General features: G+C 46.7%; 1 protein-coding gene across 1 annotated transcript in view; it reads left to right on the top strand.

Annotated features, from left to right (window-relative positions):
- LOC311164983 (myosin-IIIb-like) overlaps window positions 1–15,492 on the top strand; it is a gene marked incomplete at both ends in the record, with an annotated part of 18,289 nt that extends 2,797 nt beyond the window's left edge. The window contains 18 exons of the mRNA XM_084224690.1: window positions 44–109; window positions 184–314; window positions 1,515–1,605; window positions 5,843–5,945; window positions 6,431–6,587; window positions 6,889–6,991; window positions 7,258–7,386; window positions 8,566–8,674; window positions 9,777–9,893; window positions 10,326–10,426; window positions 10,892–10,966; window positions 11,138–11,203; window positions 11,501–11,614; window positions 12,540–12,651; window positions 12,937–12,947; window positions 14,014–14,079; window positions 14,369–14,488; window positions 15,376–15,492. Coding sequence (XP_084080816.1) covers window positions 44–109; window positions 184–314; window positions 1,515–1,605; window positions 5,843–5,945; window positions 6,431–6,587; window positions 6,889–6,991; window positions 7,258–7,386; window positions 8,566–8,674; window positions 9,777–9,893; window positions 10,326–10,426; window positions 10,892–10,966; window positions 11,138–11,203; window positions 11,501–11,614; window positions 12,540–12,651; window positions 12,937–12,947; window positions 14,014–14,079; window positions 14,369–14,488; window positions 15,376–15,492 — 1,788 coding nt within the window. The remainder of the gene's footprint in view (window positions 1–43; window positions 110–183; window positions 315–1,514; window positions 1,606–5,842; window positions 5,946–6,430; window positions 6,588–6,888; window positions 6,992–7,257; window positions 7,387–8,565; window positions 8,675–9,776; window positions 9,894–10,325; window positions 10,427–10,891; window positions 10,967–11,137; window positions 11,204–11,500; window positions 11,615–12,539; window positions 12,652–12,936; window positions 12,948–14,013; window positions 14,080–14,368; window positions 14,489–15,375) is intronic.

The raw sequence follows: 15,492 nt of genomic DNA, 5'->3' as shown, positions 1-15,492 counted from the left end.
GCGGCGGCGGGCGCTCGGCTGACCGGCTGTCCCGTCCCCACAGACCGACATCGGAGACATCCTCGTCGCCATGAACCCCTTCCAGCCGCTGCCGCTCTACGGGAGAGAGGTGAGCACCGCGCCTCCCGCCGCGCCCCGCCGCCCCCCGGCCGCTCACCCCTCTCCGCCGCCGCTTCCCCGCAGGTCTCCGAGCGGTACCGGCGCCTCCAGACCGACGCGCTGCCGCCCCACATCTTCGCCGTGGCCAGCCGCGCCTACCACGCCATGCTGGGCCGCGGGGGCGGAGGACCCCACAACCAGTGCATCCTCATCAGGTGAGGGCGGGCGGAGGTCCCGGGGCCGGCGGGGGACCGGGGGTGGCCCCCGAGCTCTCGCTGGGATCTCCCTGCCCAAGGTTCTTGTGAAGCGCTTCTCCGGTTCTGTTGGTGAGTCAAAATCCATCTGCGCTGGCAAGACATCCTTCATCCCGACCGCTTTCGAGACAGATTAGCGGGCACGTCGTGAGAATGTGTGGGCAGACAAAACTGGCTTTCCTGGAGCAGCTCGGCCAGCAATCTTTACGACAGTAAAGATGCTGAGTTCACTTCTGGTGGAGAACCAGCCACTGGAATCCAGCTCTGGGAAAAGCCATTGGGTGCTCTGCTCTGGCAACACAACTTCCATGGTAAAAGTTGAAAGGATGATAATGGAAGGAACCAGTTTTTACGAAGTGGAGCTTCCCAAGTGTAAGCAAAGAGCAGGAAGTATTAAAACGTGCTTTTCTGCTCTAGGACCTTTGGGAGTCTGGTCAGGGAGGATCTTGAAGTCGTGGGCAGTTGTGTGCTCTAGAAGTCGGGGGAAAGTGGTTCTTTCAACCAAAGAGCGTACTAGTATCATGAACATTTTACTCCATTTTGTCACTCTTGTTCTGCTGGAACTCTGCAGCACAGCAGGTAGCATCATTTAGCAGAGAAAGCCTTAAATAACATCAACTAGCAGAGAAAGCATTGAACAGCAAGGAGAGAGCCTTGAAACATCAACTGCCTCTTTTCTACAGCTGGGTGTTGAAGAAAAGTTTAAATGTCCTCTCAGTTGAAATGCTACTTGCCAACTTGTTCAATTTAATGCTTCTTTGTATTTGCCTTCTGATCATTTTATCATTTAGTACTTTTGGTCTACATGGTGTGGAAGTCAACTGCTGAATGACTGCTGAGTGTTTTGGTGGGACTGGGAGCTGACTTTGAGGGGCACTTGAGCCCCACTCATTTCTGCAGCCTTCAGGCCATTGGTGCCTGTGCTTTACATGAAGTACTCTCCACAAGTGGTGACCATGGGGTCATTGGGTGAGAGAGGCACTGCTGGTGGGGCTTTGGGGGATAGAGAACAGTCATTGTATTTCTCCTGGGAGGTGGAAGGTAAGAAAGAGTAGCCTGTGAGAATTTGTGGTCAGTGGTCTGGTTGTTTCCTGCCAGCAGTTCAGAGATGAGTCTGATATACTCCTGTCCTTTTACCTGGTCTGTGTGTTGCTCTCACAGGAAGTCTGTGGTTTTCCTCTCTGTGGGTGGTGAAACACTAATTAACAAGTCTTCCTACATGAGCACAGTTGGGGTGAACAGGGAAGAAGAGGTCATGCCTATTAGACCGCAGCTCACCACAACACCACAGAAACTCACCAGGATCTGCTGTCCCTGGTGGTCTCTTTGGTGTCTCCAGCTGAGTCTGGGAGGTCTAGATTGCCTCCTTCAGAGGTGATGTTGGATGAAGCAGCTGCTGCCAGATCATAAGTGCTCATTGCTACCAAATTGTCTTCAGCCACAAATTCTGCTGGTTCCTCTTGCCTTCCCAGTGCCAAAGGATATTAGTCATAGCCTGTATGTGCTACAGTACAGCACCTGGGTCACCTGAAGATGACTTAGCATTTCTTCAGAGCTGGGGCCAATTACACGCCTGCTGTGCTTGCCTTGTGAAGGTGTTGGGCTTGTTGGAGGGTCTAAGGTCAAGCTTGAGCCATAGAAGTGCTGTTAGATATTTTTTTTTGTGAGGAAGGGAGTTACTGAAAATTAAAAATACACCTCACATACTGAACAAGGGCACTGAATGGCATGTTCTCAATTGGCAAAATGGTTCTTTTTTGTTTGTATGTATTCGGATGGTGCTGGTCTGACCTGTTCTTGAGACCAGGGACCTGCTTGAGGTTTTTTAGCCACCTATGACACATACTTGATACCAAGCACAGAGCCACTGGCAGCTACAAAGCAGTAAAGCCACACCACACGCTCAAAGGTCGGCTTAAAGGAAATGGGGACCTGCCCTCAAGTATGCCTCCAGCATTTCCTGCATTTATTTTTTTTTCTCCATGCACATGCTGAAGTCCTCAGCTGGTGGGATGTTGTCATTTAAGGACATGTTGTCTCGGTGATTGTACATTCCCTCTCCCAGGGCAGGAGAGACTGCACTTTCCAAGAGCTGGTTGTTTGACTTGGAGGCGGAGGTACCGTGGATGTGTGGCAGCAGAGTGACGTGGACGTGTGACAGCACAGTGACATGCACTGCTGGCACTGTGGGAGTGTGGGCAGCTCTGCACCTGCATTCCCAGCTGTCTGGCACATGGATGTGTGAAACACTTGAGATCTGAGACTGCCACAGCATCTCATGATTAGTATCCAGGTGTGGATGTGGTGTAGATAGGGCAGATCTCTCTGGAGAAAGAGGAAGTTGTTGGCTCCAGCATATGCAAGGGAGTTGATTTACCAAATGGCTTTTGAAGTAGAGCAAATCATCTGTCTGATACATCCCATCCAGAAGTGACAGCATGGGGTATATCTGTACTCCCTTGCAGAGGGGTAAAATTTCCCTTATGAAGAACCTCATGGTTCACGTGTAAGGCTGTGGCACATGAGTTTTTACTCACACAGGTGATTTTGCTGAAAAAATTGTGAAACTCTTGCAGAACACTCTCAAGTGATGGAGCACTTGAGCCATAAGGGGCAGAACAACTATACTTTAAGGCTGATGGAGTTTATTTTGCTTTTTCTTGGCAGTGGAGAGAGTGGTGCTGGGAAAACAGAGAGTACAAAGTTGTTGTTGCAGCACATAATGAACCTATGCAAAGGCAACTCACAGCTGGAGCAGCAGATACTTCAGGTAGGTCATTGCAGGATGGTGCTTGAAGGTGCAGAAGCTTGCATTAGGCTTAGGAAGCCTGCTGGTGAATCACCACTGGAAATCAGGGAGCCACACATAAGACACATAAGGAAATATTGGATAAGAATGGTGAGATAGCTGGCCACAAATTAGAAGGGTTCATAGGTCAGTAATTCTGTTTGCTGGAGATGATTGTTAAATTAGAGAAAACCATTGCAGTCACTTATCATGTTCTCTTTTACAAGAGATTGGTGACATTTTTCTAAATAATTTCCTGTTTGAGATAGAAAATGGTAGGACGTGCCACTTTCATTAAAAAAGTGGGATCTTGATTTAATGGTACAGAGGGATGAAGAATTCACACACCCTTTAGTAACCCATCCTTGGCTACTTATACTGTCAGGCACATACCTGCTGGCTGGCTAACTGCCTTGCTTGCTCTTTTCATATATCTTTACTAGCTCATTTGGAAACATATTTGACTCTTTTCTCTGAAATATTTCCACTTGAATTTCTCCCCAGGGAGTTGTGAGGTTTTTTTAAACAAATCATACTTTAAACCTTCCACGCGATAGATTAACAAGAGTGAGTTCTTGGACTGCTTCGTTTTAAAGTCTGTCTTTTCAGATTTCCTGTGGAAACATAGAGGCCTTTCTCTGTGTGGTAGGCCAACTTCAACCAGTGCCCACCAAGTCACTCTGTCACTCCCCCTCCTTAAGTGGACAGGGGTAGAAAAACATAACAAAAACTCATCAGTTGAGATAAGAACTGTGAGATCACTCAGCAACTACCATCACAGACATAACAGGCTCATCTTAGGAAAAATTAATCTAATTTCTTGCCAGTTAATGTCAGAGTAGGATGATGAGAAATGGGAACAAATCTTGAAACGCCTTCCTCAAGTCCTCCCTTCACCCTAAGGCTCAATTTGACTCCCAGTTTCTCTGCCTTCTTCCCTCCAGCAGCACAGGGGATGGGTGTTGAGGTCAGTTCATCACAGTTTATCTGGGCTTGTCTTCTTCCTCATGTTCTTCCTCTCCTCCAGCATGGGGTCCCTCCCACAGGAGACAGTCCTTCAGGATCAGACTGTTCCAGTGTGGATGTCTTGACATGATGCACTCCTTCAGGAGCAGGCTGCTCCAGTGTCAGTACCCTCCCTGAGGTACTTCAGGAGCAGACTGCTCCATCCTGTGTCCCCTCTACAGGGTACATTCCTTCAGGAACAGGGTGCTTCAGTGTGGGTCCCCCACAGGGTCACAGGTCCTGCCAGGGAACCTGCTCCAGCTGGGCTCCTCTCCACAGGCCACAGGTCCTGCCAGGAGCCTGCTCCAGCACGGGCTCCCCACGGGCTCACAGCCTCCTTCAGGCACATCCCCCTGCTCTGGGGTGGCTCCTCCAGGGGCTGCAGGTGGATCTCTGCTCCCCCCTGCACCTCCCTGTGCTGCAGGGGCACAGCTGCCTCACCAAGGGCTGCACCAGGGGCTGCAGGGGAATCTGGGCTCTGGCTCCTGGAGCAGCTCCTGCCCCTCCTCCTGCACTGGCCCTGTGTCTGCAGAGCTGCTCCTCTCACGCATTCCCACTCCTGTCTCCCGTCTGTGGGTGTGCAGCAGTTTTTATCCCAGAGGTGCTGCTGCTGTCAGTGGTGGGCTCAGCCTTGGCCAGTGGCAGGTCTGTATGGCTCTGTTGGTTGGCATTGTGTCTGACATCTCCTCACAGAAACCAGCTTTAGCTCCTCCTGCAACCAGTATATTGGCACATAAACCCAATGCCCCGTGCTGTGCTTTGGGCCCTGGAATGGTGAATTAATTCAGTGTGGCGTCGTCCATGGTGGGTCCAAGGTGAATGTCTGTGCTGGGTTGTGGGAATGTGGCATTGATACACCTGCTGTCTCTGCTTAGAGCTGGCTTGGGCCACACTGCCAGGTTGCTTCTGACCTGAGCAGGTTCCACAGGCAGGAGAGCTGTGTTTGCAGAGTGCCTAGAGCTAGCTTGCAGTTCCTTCCCTGTAAATAACTCACTTCAGCCCAGATCAGCTGCCCTTGGAAAGCCCAGATGTGACAGTGAAGAAATAATATGCATGTTATTTGGTTCCTGTAGATATATCCAAGGACTAAAGCTAGTCCTTTGGGGGATTACCATCATACCTTAAAGCTTTTTCAACAGGCTGTCCAGCATCTACTCTGAGGAATTGTTCTTCCAGTTGACAGGCAGTCTTTACTCAAATACAGAAAAACTCTCATTTTGCCACCTTTGCATCCAGCTTAGCAAGCTGGTCTGATTGTTCTGTTAATTTCTTTATAATACACTGTCCTTATGTCTACAAATTTCAGTAGCTAAGCTGTCATACTTATATTAACTGAGTGCCATGGTGACTTTGTTTACTGCTGTTGTATAGCACTCAAATTATCTAGTGACAGCAGGTACTGTGTGGAAATAGGTTGTACCAACCTTGTCTTCTAACAAATTACTCAATGATCTTACTAAGATCCCAGCAGTTCAATTGTACTGATCACTGTTAATCTCACACTGCTTAGTCTTTGTGATATTTGCCTCTGAATTTCTTTATCCAGGCAGAGACAAAATAGGTGCTCATCCATATTCATGGAGTAGTTCCTTTTCCAGCTGATCTCTGAGTAGAAAATGCTGAAGATATATTTTTCCAAGTTAGATTGGATTGCTTAATCTGAAGAATGGTTGTTCTGCTTCTTCACTTGTTTTAGGTGAATCCATTGCTTGAAGCTTTTGGTAATGCCCAGACAGTGATGAATGACAACAGCAGCCGCTTTGGAAAATACATACAGCTGCGTTTCCAGAAAAATTCAGGTAAAGTCAAGGGCAATTAATAACCTGGGGGGTGGTTAGGAAGTGGAGGAAGTGGACTGAGTAGCCAAAACTTGTGGAGGGTAAAATTTTGGCACGTGCCTCCCTGTGGGAAGGGTGCACAATTAAGTAAAATCTCACAGCAACCACTGTTGGATAGGACCTGGATAGGATTAGGCCTGGATTTGGACAGAGTGGGAGTACAGCAAGGATGTGGGGGTGAGAGTGCAGGGTAACAGCCAGTAGTACTCTGTGATGCCAGAAGCCTTTGTTTCTGCTGAAAGAGGTGAGCAGAAATCTCTTAAGACCACAGGAAGCATGGAGAAGCCCATTTCCAGTGTACTGGGCGGCCTAGAGGGTCTTGCACACAAGAAAGTTAATTTAAACAATTCTGTGCTCCTGGCACCAAAGAAGAGATGTGGGACAGCCCAGGCAGCTTCATGTTCCCCAGCGTGAAGTTCCCCACCCTGTCACCTTTTTGTGTGCAGTGCAAGGTGCAAAGCTGAGTGAGTACCTGTTAGAGAAGTCACGGGTGGTACGACAAGATGCTGGGGAGAGGAATTTCCACATCTTCTACTACATGTTTGCTGGGCTGTCTGCAGAGCAGAAGGAGATGTATGGGTTATTGGATCCTTCACTTTACAGGTGCGTCAAAAGCAGACCCTAGATTAGCCTTTGTGATGGGTGGTAAGGGGAAAACAGCGTAATGGAGTTTTTTCCTCTGCCCTGGGGTTTTATCTGGGGGTGAGCAGAAGCTGGAGCGGGATCTGAATGGAGCTACGTGAAGAGACACAGTCCATCGTGGAAGCTGGGAGGCCAGGGCTCTCTGCTGCACTACTTGGAAAAGTTTCTTTCCCCTTCTGGTGATCTGCTTTGCTCCCATCAGGGATGACTGAGTTACCATGCTGATTGTGTGACAGTTTTTATGGGATGTGCACTTTCTCAGGTACATAAGTGGACGATTTGGTACACAGGAAGTAGCTGAACACTGGAAACACAAATACCAAGAGGTTTGCAATGCCCTTGACATGGTGGGCTTCCAAGAACAGGTTAGTCCTGGGGCTGTTTCATTTCCATCTGTGCTTCCTGCAGGCACAGGGTTTCTTTCTAGCTGCTCTCCTGAAGCTCAGACCTATTTCTTTCTCTAGATTTTTCATGTTACTTTCAGACCACCTGAGTCTGCCAGACTTTGTGGAAAGCTTTTTCCCACAGGTTGCCTCTGCCTCTTCCCTTAACCTCTCTGACTTCTGGGTCATCTGTGTTTTACATGCTACATGCTGGTAAGTTTTTCAGTCACCTTGCTGTTGTGTTTTAGGAGCAAGTGGACATGCAGGCTATCTTGGCTGGAGTGTTGTCTCTGGGCAATGTGACTTTTGAGCCTGAGGAGAGCAATGGGTCTGTGAAGGTCAGTGAGGCCTCCCAGGGATGGCTGAAGGCTGCAGCGGTGAGTCACAAGAAATTTTGATGAAACCTTGTGTGTATTTTGCTCTTCCCCACTGGCTGTGTGGCTGCAGGAGCTGTTCCTGCCAGAGGATGTTTTCTGCCTCAAAATGTGAAGGTTTCTAAAGAACAAGGTTTTTTTTGGAAATGTACAGTTTGGCCCCGTGACAGCGTTTGTGTTCACTGCTATTCATACCCAGAGAGATGCGTCTCTGTTTCTGTTTCTTGCCTACATAGTCAGCATATACCTTGCTGACTTCATAAAACACAAGCTTTATAAAACTAAATGTTTTATGTTAGTGAGTTTGATGATGCCTTGGAGAAATTCAGTGTGTGCAATATCTGCATTTTAGTTCTGTTTTTTCATCAGATTTTTTCCAAGGATACCACCCTAAGTGCTGTAAATTTTTGTTGGTTATCTTGAATTAAGCTTTCTATTATTTTGTATTAAATTATCACAGATTAGGAAGTATGTATTTCCCAGGACCGTTTCCTTTTTGTTATATGGGATGGAGAAATTATCCTGCTTTGTTAACAACACAGGACAGAAAAAAGTAACATACTTCTCCCCTTTCTATTTCTTTTCATTTTTACCTGTTTGAAATCCCAGCAGCCTTGCTCTTCGGTTTCACTCCCATCTCTTTGCTTGTTTCCCTCCTACACCATACCTGAAAGAACCACCTACGTCTGTACAGCAGCCAACTCCTTTTTATCTTATTTCTGAAAGCCTGCTCGTCGTTTCTTGCCCACAGGAGGGGAATTCCTGTTAAATCACTGAGGGGTTCCGTGTGTCTGAGTTTGCTTGGTTTCCTGCCTCTCCTGTGGCTTCCTGTGGCTCTGAAGCTCAGATGCTTCAGCACCTGCACAGTCACCTCCGTGTGGTGCTGTTCAATAAGTCATTAAACCGCTCAGCAGGGACTGGTGTGGCTCCCAAAGGAGGTGAAAGGTGGCAGCACTGGAAGAGCAAAACAAAAAGTGTTTGAGAGGGGGTGTGTGAGGCTGGTCGCTGCAGGGGTGGAGTGGATCAGAGCCCACATCTGCCTCTGGTGCCAGCAGTAGCACTCACCCTACAGTGGGGCTCAAAGGCCTGAGCCTGAATCATGACCTCATTACCCACAGACAGACACAATCCCCACCAGCAGAGTAAGGGTTTACAACTGACTGTCTATTTCCTGTTTCCCAGGGTCAGTTTGGAGTCCAGGAAGATGAGCTGTTAAAATGCCTGATTTGTACAACGTCAGTGACCCGAGGCGAGCAGATCCAGCGCTTTCACACCCAGCAGCAGGCAGAAGGTAGGAAACACAATGAATTGCAGATGTGCTGGCTAGAGAGACTGGGTTTTGATGGAAGGGTATCCCCACACATGTGCAGCTGGTCGGGAACAAAGATGTCCTTCTGTGCCCCTTCATTCCTCTCACACAGAGGGAAGTATGTCAGTGTTTATCTGTTTAGTTGCTTACTGACATGGAGGGCCTTGAATGCTGCTTTTGTCTGGTCTCCAGGAGACTGCAGAGATTAAATGAGAAACCAAGGAATTAGCTTTGCTTTCTGCCTCAGTCCAGCCCAGAAAGAAACTCTGAGTATTTGTGCAAAACAGGGGAAGGCTCCTGTTGCAGTGTGCTGGCAGTGTGCAGAGCTCTAGGTAATAGATGGAGAAACAACCACCAGAACAACAAGATGTCACAGTGTCAGAAGTGGAGTGAAAAGAGTAAAATAACAAGCACAAGATGTTATTTTCCTTTTCAATAAAGCAAGAAAATAATCTAAAATAATCTGTACCAAAAGGTTCATATAAATTATAGTACTTTAAAAGATAATTTTAAAAAGAGATTATTGCTTCAAATAAATGAAGAAAATGAAAATGAAATGGGATTAGCTAGTTCTCTTTTACTAATTTCTCTAGACAATAAGCTATGCATCTCTAATCATAAGTCATGTTAATGTGGTCTTCTTCTTAGAATGTCAGCAAGCTTTCCATCAATTGTGTCCTTTTCTTGACTACAGCATTTAAACACTTAGCAGCCATGGGCTAGGAGGAAGAGAACCATCCAATTTTCCAAGTAAAATTTGGAGTTTCTCCCTTGATTTAGCAGTGAGGGGATCCATACTTACTGTATCTTCAGAGTAGAAAGCAAGTCTCTGGATATTCTAAAAAGAGACATGACTCAAAAATGCCCTGGTATGGCGTGGCTGATCTTGTAGCAGGATGGTGAGGATTTTGAAATTAAAGAGCTGTTTTTACAGCTCCCCCTTGTAAAGGATGGGGACAATCCAGTGTTTATCTGGTTTTCATACAGCCATTGTTGCTGGAGGTGGATGCATTGAGCCAGCTTGTGCCCTGCTCTCCTGTGAAGCCTGTTAAGTCAGTGAGCTGCTGTTGTTCCCTCCGTGCAGATGCTCGGGACTCCATTGCAAAGGTGGCCTACGGCCGAGTGTTTGGCTGGATTGTTTGCAAGATCAATGAGCTGCTGGCTGAGAATGTGGATCCTGACGTGGAACTGAGGGAGATAGGTGAGTTCTGCCTGCCTTGCTGCTGTTCTGTTCTCAAATGTGCATCCCTCAGCCACAACGAAGGACAAGGCGCAGCATGAGGTTTCACAGAGCCTGCGTGCTGGGATGCATTATCAGAACAGTGATCCTGCCAGAGATAAGAGTCAGCAGTATGGAGTCTGTAGGGCTCTGTTCAGCTCTGAGCAGTCAGTTGATCTGAAGTAACTGTAAGCTGTTCTGAGGCACTCTGGCTTAGCAGAGAAGCCAAGCTGGAGTGGGTCTTCTCTTAACTCTCCAAGCTGTGAAAGAGTTGCCACTGGTGTCTCTCTTGGGTGCATTTTCTCTGTGCCACAAGAGCTGTGTGATGAGAGATTTAGTTGTGTGTTGCTGTACACAGTAATCTGCAGGGATGGTCTGCAGGCTCCATGATGTGCTCTCCTTCTCTTCTTTTAGGCATCTTGGATATTTTTGGGTTTGAAAACTTTGCAGTGAATCGTTTTGAACAGCTTTGCATAAACTTGGCCAATGAGCAGCTGCAGCATTTCTTCAACCATGTAAGTCTGCTGGGGGTGACCTCACCTTGTGTTGCAGAGAAAGCAGAACACTGCTCCGCCTGGTGCATGCGGGAGAGCTTGGGGAAAAACATATCTATTGCCTGTAAGGACAGAAATAGTGAATACTGAAGCAAGATAGAGAGCAGCAACCTTCCCTGCTGGGGTAGGGGAGCCACTGGGACAGGAAAGGAAGAGGTAGAAGGATCAAGCAGTAATTGAAGTCATAATAGCAGGGACACTCATGCTCTGACAATGTTCCTGCTTTATGCACCAGCACCAGTGAGTGCTAGGGTTGCAGAGAACCATGGAGAGCAGCAGCTACATCTTGGGCCTCTCATGCTGTGGCTGAGTGCGCCACACCCCTGTCCTCTTGTTCAGGGCAGGAAGGAAGATGTTCAGGGTTTGTCTAGCCAAGTCTGGTGGCTGCTTTAACCTATTTTTAATTTGTTTCAGCACATTTTCCAGTTGGAGCAGGCTGCCTATAAGGAAGAAGGGCTGCCTTGGGAGACCATCACATTCAACAATAATGAACCTATTCTGGTGAGTGAGAGGACTGACAGGATATAACTGGTCCATCCAGCCAAGAGAAAAGTCTTGCTCTTTGTCTGGGGAGGAGATGCACCTGGGAAGAACCTCTGCAAAGGGTGGAAAGAGTGAGAGGGAATGTCCTGCACTGCTTTATGTATGTGCCATGCATCTTCTTTCCTGCAGAATCTGCTCCTGGCCAAGCCACTTGGGCTGCTGTCTCTTCTGGATGAGCAGAGTGCATTCCCTCAGGTAGGAATGAGACAGGAGGCAGGGAAAATATTCTGGGGGCTAATATACCAATATCTGGGCTACAAAGAAAGCTCTTGGACTGGAGTGCAGGATGAACAGAGATGTCTCCATGTGTGACTTATGAGATAGGACATCCTCATCAGAGGCAGTCTAGTGGCATTGGCATTCCTGAGAAGAGTCGGAGAGAAGGTGCAGCAGAAAACTATTGCATAGCCAAGGATACTTCCAACATTTGTTTTGATTCTGTGTGTCCTCATCAGGCCTTTGTTGCAGCTTATGAAATCTGCTCTTTTGCAGGCAACTGATAAGACATTTGTGGATAAACTAAACAGCAGCTTTAAGGGGAATTTACACTTCCAGCCAGCCCAAGGCCGTGTTTTGGGCTTCAGCATCATTCACTATGCTGGGAAAGTATGTACTGTTTGCAGGAAGAATGCTGTTTTACTGTATGTTGGAGGGGGTGGGAATGCTGCTTGACAAATAAGGCTTTGATGTTAAGGAATGTGTGGTCTGAGGATGACACAAACAGAAATGATGTGTTCCTGTTGATTGCCTCCTAGAATTCCCTGGGATTTATGTAAAGGTACAGGAAGAGAAGGCCCCTCAGGAAAGTGGGGCTACCTCTCAGAAGTGTAGCAGATTTACAAGAATCTGCTATTCTTCTAATCACAATTCTATTAGGACTCTAGTCCTAAAGTAGTACCTTATAAATTAAAGTATTGTATCCATTGTGTAGCACCAAAGGACAGGCTAAAGGCTTTTTCTTTACCTAATGGGTTCCAGAGCATAGCAGTGGCTATTTTTTTGCAAACACCTGGGAACACTGTGTAAACAGCAAGGTAATTAATGTTTTGAAAGTGGAGGCAGTTATTTACACATTCACTGGTATCTAAGCAGCTTGAGATTTAGCATTATTGCATGTAACTTTACTGCCACCAGCACTGAAAGCATTGGTCCACATTAAGTTGAATTGATTTGAGATAATTTTTGGAACAGGAGCAGATATGACAATTCAGGTCATTGTAACTTGCAGTTTAGTAATCTAATCTTGGCATTGTTGACTAAGTTATTATTCATGACATTCATTATTACAAAAATTAACATTTAACATGTAAAAGGTGGATGTCTTGGTGTTATGCTGCACTCCTGTGGTTCTGGTGCCTCTGGCATGTGCATGGTTTGGTTCCTCAGGGCTGGCATCTGGATGGGGTGCATGTGTGTTTAAAGAATTCATGTGCAAGCCAGAGTACAGTCAGTTTAACTCATGGTCAGCTCCCAGCAGGCTGTGGAAGTGGCTTTTACTGCTGTCCTTAGTGACCTGCTGCCCTATCCCCAGGTACAATATGCTGCCAGGGGCTTTCTAGAGAAGAACAGAGACACTGTGCCAGCCAACGTCCGTGGTCTCTTCATCAACAGTGTCACCCCCTTGCTCAGTGTGCTGTTCACAGGCAAGTCCTCTGCACTTCCATCATGAGCCAGGGCCCACCTTGGCAAGAGTTAAGTGTGGGCATGAGGCTCGTGTGTTTCCCAGCCGGCAGCACCAGGGGACTCTGGGAATGCTGCAGCCTGCACTGGAGCTGTCAGAGCAACATGTTTATTCCCTGCCATGGAAAGCCAGGCGGGTTGTATCCCTGTCCGGAGAATAAGCCACCCCTCAGATGCCTTCCCATCTTCTCCAAGGCGGTGCAAGACTGTCTCCACTGGTCCTTTCTACACACTCTGTTCTTGTCTAGAAATGGAGCTGGTAAAGATCATAGAGCTTCACAAATTGTTAAAAAAACTCTCAAGTGATACATTATTTTTCTCCTACCACTACACTCGCCTTTTCCAGTTATCAATAAGCCTTCAGATTCTCCAAGGCTTCTAATTAAATTAAAAATTTAGAGAAAGGTCACATGGATACTTCCTTAGAAATTGGATGGCTGAACATTGTGCTTCTGGTATAGAAATTTTGTAATTTTTTGGTCCCATTCAGTCCATACCACTTTCTGGGATTTGCAAGAAAGTGATGAATTTAATTTCTATTCTCTACTGTGTTTTTCAGCTGCTTAGCCTGGTCCTAACTCTTTCAAGGCTCATAAACATCAGATACAATCTGTGCTCAGTTTGGTTGTCCAGTCTGGGCAATGGCTTTAGGTGCTGAACAAAGGATTTGCTCCAGATGACCTCCAGAGAACACTGCTAACCTCATTCTGTGATTTTATGATTCGCATGAAGCCATTACATCAAGGGTGCACAAGACTCTTACTAGATCCTTTAGTAAATTCAAGTTTCCAGGTTTTCTCATCCTGTCACTGAATTAGTAATGCCTGCCTTGTGTGCTCCCTACAGTAGTTCCATGTGGTGAAACTGTACATCCTGTGATTCAGTATTTGTAAGGAGGTTTGTGTGTGAAGTGAGGTTTGAATGTTTAGCCCTAGTGCATTGCAAAGGTACATAATCAACTAATTGTCTCTGTTCTTCCAGCCACTATCTCCAGGACAGGGACCCTGATGCCTCATGTGAAAGCCAAGGTATTGCACTTCAGGTCCATGTCGCAATTGATAAATGTTACCTGATAATTATTATTTGAGAAAGGGCAGAAACAAGTTGGTTTAAAATAAGAGCAGACAGCAACCAGCTTGTAACAGTTTCTCCTTTGGTTTTTACCACGTTTTGTGTTTCCTTCTCCGTTTATATGTTTAGCTTGTCTTCCCTCCCATTACATCCATTCTCCCTCCTTTTTTGCCATCTGCCTTCCAGCAGTGTTCTTTGGCTGTCAATCAAGCACTTCTTTCTGGGGCTGATCCCTTGTTTTGGTGTGGTTTCAGGTCATGCCAGGAGCAGATGACAAGTTCAACAGCACACGGAAGCAGTCTGCTGGAGCTCAGTTCCGGGTACTGTACTGCTGCCCCGAGGTGCCCCGTGAGATGAAAGCAGTGATGATTTTATCACTGCAAATATCACTGCACTGCTTCCAGAGTTCTAAGCATGGTTAAAGCAGACATTATGTAGACAGAGGTTTTCCTGATGGCCAAGCAGGGCTGATCATGGTGGGATGGGCCCGGTTGTTGCCAGAACCCAGGAAGTCGCTGTTGGGTGCAAAAACAGTTCTTGCTGCAGGATATTGCACATGTGGCAGTGCTGTGGCTTGATGGACTGTTGATCTTCCTCTCCCCTTGCCAGCATTCCCTGATGGTGCTCATGGAGAGGATGTATTCTGCCAACCCACACTTTGTGCGCTGCATAAAGCCCAACAGCCAGAAGGAGCCAGGTGTGCTGGACAACCAGGTGGTGCTGCTGCAGGTGAGCAAAACCAGCCTCCTTTACAGGGACTTCTGCCACGTCTCAGTGGGAGGGCAGATTCCACCAAAAGTCTGTGAAAGGTGAATCAGTTGAGTCTCCCCTTTCGAGAGAAGGAGTGGCCTCACTTTATGTATGTGTAAAGATTCTGAGTGCTTTGTTGTTTTTATGACACAGACTGCTAGGTCCAGATTTTGCAGTCTTAGATCTCTCTCATTTCTTTTTCATGAATGCAATGAGATCTGCTTGTCAGGCGCTAGGATTCATCTTTGTATCTCCCCCTGGATGGGACTGGTACAGACAGTATTCCAGAAAAATTGCTTCCCAGAGGAGACTGTTCTCACTCATCAGCCGGGGCAACTCTGAATAGAAACCAAGATGGAATTGCTTTGATAGGATCTGAAATGCACTGATATGATTTTAGTTGGATATTCTGTCAGGTCTGAGGTATAGATGCCTTAAAGAATACTGAAAATGATTGGAAGAGTTCAGAAAGCTCAGCATCTTCTTTAATGTATATAAGAAAGGATAGGATTAAGAGGAAGTTCATCCATGCCTCAGAGTACTTCTGTGTCCAGATTTGGAAATATGAAGCTATCCTCTAAGGGACAGAAGCAAAGCAGTGCCCATGGCTGGAAGGTGAAGTTATTTCAGTCATTGGTTTTTATGGTTTCCAACTTCCAACTTGGAGTGGTTAATCATCAGAGTTACAAAATGAGGTAATTTCAGTTTTTAACCAAGGAAACATTTTCAGAAAAAAAACTTTTTCATTTTGAATTGGAGAAGTTTAGGGCTGAATGAAGTAATTTCTGCCTACAAAGGAGCAAAACTGATGTCGTAATGACCTGTTTCTCTTTGTTTTTCTGATCCTCTTTGTGGTGCTGCTTCAGCTCCGGTACAATGGGCTGCTGGAGACAATCCGTATCCGAAGAGATGGTTTCTCCTGGAGACCCTCCTTTGAGGAATTTGCTGAAAGGTCTTTTAAACCTCTGAACATTCCTTGTTAG

The sequence above is a fragment of the Fringilla coelebs genome (genome assembly GCF_963513975.1).
Source record: "Fringilla coelebs genome assembly, chromosome: Z".
Classification (NCBI taxonomy): Eukaryota; Metazoa; Chordata; class Aves; order Passeriformes; family Fringillidae; genus Fringilla; species Fringilla coelebs.
Note: the sequence above shows the minus strand (reverse complement) of the source record. Positions and strands in the feature narration are given on the sequence as shown.